General features: G+C 42.3%; 2 gene segments (V, D, J or C); both read right to left on the bottom strand.

Annotated features, from left to right (window-relative positions):
* Nucleotides 1-991: 991 nt before the first annotated feature.
* LOC102866458 lies at nucleotides 992-1,533 on the bottom strand. The segment is given in 2 exon segments: nucleotides 992-1,380; nucleotides 1,485-1,533. Coding segments are annotated over 2 exon segments (438 nt in total).
* Nucleotides 1,534-7,316: 5,783 nt separating this feature from the next.
* LOC102866063 lies at nucleotides 7,317-7,850 on the bottom strand. The segment is given in 2 exon segments: nucleotides 7,317-7,660; nucleotides 7,802-7,850. Coding segments are annotated over 2 exon segments (393 nt in total).
* Between the last annotated feature and the right edge of the window lie 116 nt (nucleotides 7,851-7,966).

Genomic DNA, 7,966 nt, shown 5'->3' with positions numbered 1-7,966 from the left:
CACTTGCTGTACAGAGGTAACTCATGGTTGCTGTGAAGTTAAACATTGTGACACTGATGTGTCGAATGTGAGAATAGTTACCCATGTTGGACAGTGTTTGGTGGAGCTCCCTGATTAAAACAAGCTTGAAAGCAGGAGTGGGACCCACTTCTGAAATAGCTTGTCTCTGGAAACCCTATGAATCTGGAGAAAAGATGAAAGTTATAAAAGTATCCAAGGCTTTCGTTCCATAGGGTCGCTATGAGTTGTCTACAACTCGATGGCACTTAACAACATCAGCAAGGACTCTGTGGCCTAGCAGTATATAGCTGTACTGCCAACCCACATGTAAACAGTTCAAATCCACCACAGGGGTTGTTACCCCACAGAAGAAAGCTGGACAGTCTCCTTTGCTTTATAGTCTCTGCAAACCCCCTGGAGGGCCAGCTGTTGCTTCCCGCTCAAAGACAATGAGTTGAGTTGAGCTGAAGGCCTGACATCACCCCACACTCTCCTTCCATGGCTCTGTCGGAATGTTCAATTTCCCCACCTGAGTCCCAGGTAACAAGAGCACAGGTGAGGGTGTCCAAAGTTAACATCTTGGCTAAATTGCTGAACATTTCCAGGTCATTTTCTGTGCTGTGACCCTGTAAAAAGCAGACAGCCCCTTGAAGAGTAGTCTCTGGTCTAACGGAGTGACAGGTTCTAGGCCAGTGACAATTGATGGGAGTCCATTACCCTTTTCCTGAAGACACAGTTTTTCTAGTGAAAAGCACATGCACAATGTCTTTATGAAGTCTGCTGGAATTTCAAAAGCATGTGTACTAAAAAAAAGAAGCTACCCAGGGTCATATCTTTGGATAAAATTCCACTAACTGGGATGCTTCCACTTTCATCTTCCTTCTTCTCTGGAAGCCTGTACCATCAGCTCTGTAAAACCTCCCTTTTCTGCACCTCAAGTTTCTTCTCAAGAATTTCCCTTTGAAGTATACTCCTCCAAGTTTAGCTTCTGTTACTGCCCAACAACCTCATGTCCCACCTGTTTCCTGAGCTGGGTCAGAGCAAGTTTGTGTCCCAGGAACAGCTGACCCTGCAGCTCTGTGGACTCACTGCTGGCACAGAAGTACACGGCTGAGTCCTGCAGCTCCGTGGGCTCGATCTTCATGCTGCACCGTGAGTTCTTGGGACACTGAGCTGAAAACCGCTCACTGGGCATTCCTGATTCATCAGTGGCTTCTTCATTCACAAAGTAAATCATAAACGTCAGGTCTTCTCCCGGCTTCTGACGATACCAATAAACACGGTTATGACCTTTGATAGGGACACACTCCATCCTCGCTTTCTGCTTTGTCCCTCTGACCAGCTGTCCTGGAGTCTGGGTGACCTCGGTGTCCACGGAGCCTGTGGAGGAAGGAGACAGAAGCTGGAGAAAAGCGCAGGAGGAGCTGGTGGTGCAGCCCCAGGAGGAAGTCCTGAGACTGGAGTCCCACAGGGTCACCACTGACCTGCTCCCAGGACACACAGGGCCGCCAGGCAGAGGAGTGTGGGCCCCATGACTGTGCAGGGAAGGTGGGCTGGTGGACTCTTCTCTGAGGCTCTGTCTACGTATCAGCACCCTCCTTGTGACGTGGTCACCTCCCAGTCCTCTGAGCTGCTGTGGGCGTGAGACGCACCATTTCACAGGGTGAGGGAGGGCTGGTACTCTGTTGACCTAGTGGTAAAAAGGGTGTGCTGCAATCTCAAAGGCAGGCGGTGTGTCGACCAGCTGCTCCCTGGGAGAAGGATGGGCAGTCTCCTCTTGTGCAATTTACCGCCTCCGAATCCTGTTAGAGGGTCAGCTATGGATTGGTTGCAACTTACAGCACACAGCAACAACAACTAGCGTGAGTTTGAGCCAATTTATTTCTTCCTTGTTCATTTGTGTATTTTGAAGCCACTTGTGCATTTTTTATTTACACTTATATATTATTTGTTTACTTACCTACTTTTCCAACATGTCTGTCAGGTAATTCCCTTTTCTTCCCCATCCGTATCAGGTAATAAATCACACAGCTTGATTTGTATGAGTCGTTACTTTTATCACACTCCTAACATCATAGAGCAGCGGATGGACATGAACAACATATATGCAGAATTATACAAAGTAATAGATATTGTACTTGAGCTGACACAAATCAGAATCAACTTGACAACAGAGGGTTGGGAGAAGCAATAACACAAATACCTTGACCTTAACTAGTCATTTAGGAGATTTATTTGCATGAGACATGTTCAGTCCTGTGCCATTGTTTCTGATTCATTAGTTTTGTTTCTACCTCCATTTTAGAATTATCCTTTGCTTGCTTTTAAGTTAACTTTTACTAAAGGCATCATCCATTCTTTAATTGATGCCCACTTAATCCCCATCTTTGCAACTACAATTGCACAACAGTCTTGTACCTGTTTCTGCATGCCTGATGGTCTGAATAAATGTTTATTATAGTTTTGAATCTAGAAGGAAATAAAAATGAATTTAAAAAATATTGAATCAAGAAATTCACTTCCCTCCAATTGAAAACAAGTTGTTGAAATGATTCCTACTATTTTATAGCCATAGAGATAAGTCTATTTTAGTTCCATTTCAAGCATCATCTATTTAATAAAATTATTGTTAGAATATATTCTAAAGACCTAAAGTTTCATTAGATTCTAATTATTGTCAGTTATATTTGCATTCATTTGAAGCATATCTACCCACATGTTTTAATAACAAGGGATTCTTTATTGTGCTTTCTGATAAGATGCAATTGGAAGCTCACAGTACCACCTACAGAATATTCTTGATAAAAAATAGCAAGACTGGATTAAATTCTGGCCTGAAAGTGAATTTTCTAGTAAAAAAAACAACAACAAACCAGTGATATAAGAGTGATATATTAAACAACATTTTGAAGCAAACAGACAAACCTAGAAATAGGGATACTCTTTAGGATAACTGCTTATACAGTAAATAAATACTTGGGGTTTCTTTTAAAGGCATTTTTGTAAGATTGTTGTTGTTGTTGTATGTGCCATCGAGTTGTTTGTGACTCATAGCGACCCTATGTACAAGAGCTCTAAACGCCGTTCTATCCTGTGCCAACCTAGCCATCTCAAATGCACTCATTCCCACCACTCCAGTAGGATTAAAAAAAGATAAAGGAGATTTATTATTAAAAGAAAATGATTGGAATTTACTTGGATCCTGAGTCAAACAAAAAGTCAATGTAAAGAGATTTGTGTTTTGTTTTTGTTTTGAAGTTTCTTAGGGAGCTATTTATGTGGAGCTCTGGTGTTCTGTTGGGGAAGGAGTTGCACTGCCAACCCAAAGAGAAGTTGCTGAAGTGGAAGCTGTGAGCTGCTGATTCTGACTCTGACAGAGAAGAGAGAGGGGTGGAGAGATGGAGAGAGAGGAGAGAGAGAGGAGAGAGAGAGGAGAGGAGAGGAGAGGAGAGGAGAGAAGAGAAGAGAAGATGCCTTTATAAAGATGTTGGAAATCTGCAAATTTCAAGGTTGAGAGATGACAGAGATGGATGAAGAGAGCAGAGATTAATAGATGGATGGGTAAGATTAGGGGAAGGGAAGGTACAGTGAGGATTTGGTAAGACATTATATTAAATGATATTCATCAGTTACAATTAATTTTATAAAACTGTATATATTATAAAACCCAATAAAAGGAGGAAACCTGCCTCTTCCTCTTCCTGATATTCCACAGACTATGAGGTTAAAAGAAATTAAATCTATTATCTTCAGTTCCAACTCGTGGTGACTCTCCAAGTTTCTGAGGCTGCAATTATTAGAGGAGATTGTCCAACTTTGTTGCAAGAAGCAGGTGGAGGATTCAAACTACCAACCTTTAGGTCAACACCATACCCATGTAACACACGACAGAAGTCCCAGTCCCTGGGGTTTGTGCCATCAGCTGTTTTTAGTATTAACTGCTCAACTGCAGATTTCTGTACAGCATTTTCCCTTTGATGGATGCTCTTGTTTCAGGCAGGTACTTCCCACCAACCTCTTGTCCCATCTGCTTCCTGCGCTGGGCCAGGACGAGTTTGTGTTCTAGGAATAGCAGACCCTGCAGCGCTGTGATGGTTGTACTGCTGACGCAGAAGCACTCAGCTGAATTCACAGGCTCTGTGGACCCAACTTCCATGGTACAAGGTGAGTTTCCAGGTCACCGAGCTGAAAACAGTTCATCAGCATTCCTGATTCATCACGAGTTTCCTCATTCCTAAAGTTAATAAAAATCTTGATCTCTTTACCTAATGTCTAACGATACCAATAAATAAAAGTGTACCCTTTGATGGGGACACACTCCATCCTTGCTTTCTGCTTTGTCCCTCTGACCAGCTGTCCTGGAGTCTGGGTGACCTCGGTGTCCACGGAGCCTGTGGAGGAAGGAGACAGAAGCTGGAGAAAAAACCAGGAGGAGCTGGTGGTGCAGCCCCAGGAGGAAGTCCTGAGACTGGAGTCCCACAGGGTCACCACTGACCTGCTCCCAGGACACACAGAGCTGCCAGGCAGAGGAGTGTGGGCCCCATGGCTGCACAGGGAAGGTGGGCTGGTGGACTTTCTCTGAGGCTTCTCATACCCATGAGCACCCTCTTTGTGATGTGGTCATCTCCCCAAAACTTCTCAATCTTTGTGGATATAAGATAATCACGTCACAGGGTGAGGAAGAGGCTGTGTTTTAGCAGGTGGAACAAATAGTGTTTTAATTCACTTTCCTTTTCTCTCTGTTCCCTGTCATTTTTACAAAAACATGTATACGTCCCTTATGTATTTGTCTTTTTACCTTCTGTCCCTTCCCTTTCCCCTTTCTCTCCTCCCCTCCATCTCAGGTAATGTTACACAGCTCAGTGTGTACCAATCAGAGTTGCCTACTATGTTCATAGAACGACATAATATCTTGTTTATAAGAAAAATTAAATATTAAATATTTATGAAAAACATGATGGTTTTGGAAAACCTGCTGTCAGAGACCTTTCCAAAGTACTGAAGAGCAACAGTGTCAGTCTGGAGACTAAGGTGCACCTGAAACTATGCTTCAGAACGCTGGACAATGACTAGGGATGATTGAAGGAGAATTGATGCCTTTGAGCTGTGGTGCTGGAGAAGAGTATTGTATATACCATGGACTGCTAGGAAAACAAACAGGTTTGTCCCGGAGAGAGTGACACTAGGCTGTTCCTTGGAGGCAAGGATTCTGAAGTTTTATTTGACATACTTTGGACATGTTACAAGGTGGGGTCATTCCTTGGAGAGGGATGTCATGCTTCTGAGGATGGAGAGACAGTGCAGGAGAGGAAGAACCTCGATGAGATGGATTGATTCAGTGATTGGAGTAATGGGGGTAGGTGTGTCAGAGACAATAAGATTGGCACAGGATAGAGCAGGGTTTAGGTCTGTTGTACATAGGGTTGCTATGAGTCACAGGCAACTCAATGGCACATAACAACAAAAAGATCATGGTTATAGAGTGAAAAATATCACATGGACATCTTTCCTTAAAGCAGTCAATTTAAGAGAAAAATGCATGTGAAAAATTTAAGCCCCATGTCACTCTCTGAATTCCATTGGCTTCTCACTCTATTCAGGTAACAGTGAAGGTTAGATTTGTCATTCGTTTGCTTTTTACGTAGTTTTAACACTCACACAGAATCTGCATAATATATTTAATTTTGCATGTTTTACCTAAGTTGGGTCATTCTGTTTATAAACTTTCTGTAACAAATTATTTTCTATTAAACATATTATTCAACTTAGTTTAGAATTTAAAGAGACCTTTAACAATTAATTTTGGAATTTAAAGAAACCCCACAATTAGTTTTGGAATTTTTTTTCTCTCTGATTAATTTTATTTTTTAATAGATTTGTTCTAGGTGCTTTATAATTTTATTGTTACTAGTAAATACTCTATCTCTTTAAAAGAAGTACATCTTCTGTTTGCTGTTGGTGTTTAAAAATAAAATTAGAAGACATCTTTCTTTCATTTCCTGTGCTATGGCATATTTTTAATCATTTTTCATGGAATACTTTAATTTTTGGAGTGAGATTTACAGCATAAGGTTTTCTTATTAAAAAAGTCTACTTATTTTCCTTATTTTTAAAAATTTATTTATTAATTTTAATGAAACTCTTTCATTGTTATGCAATCCCTTCCCCCCAAGCCCATTCCACTATGCAGCCTTCTCTCTGGACTTCTGTAATGACAAGAATACCCATTCATATATCCCTTTTAAACAGATCTCTCCCTCATCTGTTTCAATGCAATGTACCTCATTCCTCTTCTCCTTTTTTGTCTTCCCTCAACCATGATATCAGTCCCATTTTACAACAGTGTCCTTATGCGATGTTTGTCCTTTTGTTATTTAGATGTTTCACTCAGTATAATGTCCTCCAGGGTCATCCACTTTGTATAATATTTCATGAGTTCCTTGTTTTTCAATGCTGCATAGTATTCCATTGAGCTTCTCTATCCATTCGTTTATTGATGGGCACTTGGATTGTTTCCAGATCTTTGCTATTGTGAACAAAGCCACAATAAACATGGATGTGCATATATCTGCTTGGGTGGTGATGATGGTTTCTTTAGGGTAAATTCCCAGCAGTTGAATTGCTGGGTCAAATGGTATCTCTATTTGCGACTTTTGGAGAAAGCGCCATAGAGCCTTCCATAGTGACTACACCATTTTACATTTCCACCAACAGAAAATGAGAGTTCTAGTTTCTCCACAACCTCGCCAGCATTTGATGTTTGCTGTTCTGTTAAATTTTGCTATTCTTACTGGGTTGAGAAGTTATCTCATAGTTGTTTATTTTTAAGGTATTTCTAAGTCGAAACGGTGTTTAATACTTTTTTAATTTTGATGGATTTCTTGATAAAGTAATTTGCTCCCCCCTCTAATTTGCATTACTTATAATGATAAATACATTGCTGGGTGACCTTAGCTAAAGCAGAGAATACCAGAAGGATGTATGCTTGGTTTTATTGACTATGCACAAAAATAATATGCTTTATAACCATTAATCACAACATCAATGAAAGAGAGGAAGAATCTCGATTAGAAGAACGGACCCAGTGACAGCAGCAATGGGCTCATGTGTGTCAGAGATGATGAGTCTGGGAGAGGGTAGGATAGAGTTCAGATCTGTTGTTCACAGGGTCACTGTGAGGCATATTTGACAGCACCTAACACCACCACCACCACACAAAGTTCCCTTTAAACGACTCTTCTCTGGCATGGCCTCTTTTGAGTTCGTTTCTATTTCTTCTCATCAATCTCATGTCCCACCTGTTTCCTGAGCTGGGTTTAGATGGGTTTGTGTCTCAGAAGCAGCTGACCCTGCAGCGCTGTGGACTCACTGCTGGCGCAGAAGTACACGGCTGAGTCCTCCAACTCCGTGGGTTCGATCTCCATGCTACACGGCAAGTCTGGGGGACACTGAGCTGAAAACCGTTTATCAGACATTCCTGAAGCATCAATAATGTCTTTGTTTTGGAAGTATATTAAAAACTTGAGCTCTTCTCCAAGCTTCAGACGATACCAATGAACATAATTATGTCCCTTTATGGGGACACACTCCATCCTTGCTTTCTGTTTTGTCCCTCTGACCAGCTGTCCTGGAGTCTGGGTGACCTCAGTGTCCACAGAGCCTGTAGAGAGTCTGGGTGACCTCAGTGTCCACGGAGCCTGTGGAGGAAGGAGACAGAAGCTGGAGAAAAGCGCAGGAGGAGCTGGTGGTGCAGCCCCAGGAGGAAGTCCTGACACTGGAGTCCCACAGGGTCACCACTGACCTGCTCCCAGGACACACAGGGCCGCCAGGCAGAGGTGTGTGGGCCCCATGGCTGGGCAGGGAAGGCGGGCTGGTGGACTCTTCTCTGAGGCTCTTCCTACGTATCAGCACCTTCCTTGTGATGTGATGACCTCTCAGTCCTCTGAGCTGCTGTGGGCGTGAGATG

This window comes from Elephantulus edwardii, unplaced genomic scaffold (genome assembly GCF_000299155.1).
Source record: "Elephantulus edwardii isolate Elephantulus edwardi_28Jun2011 unplaced genomic scaffold, EleEdw1.0 scaffold00055, whole genome shotgun sequence".
Taxonomy (NCBI): domain Eukaryota; kingdom Metazoa; phylum Chordata; class Mammalia; order Macroscelidea; family Macroscelididae; genus Elephantulus; species Elephantulus edwardii.
Note: the sequence above shows the minus strand (reverse complement) of the source record. Positions and strands in the feature narration are given on the sequence as shown.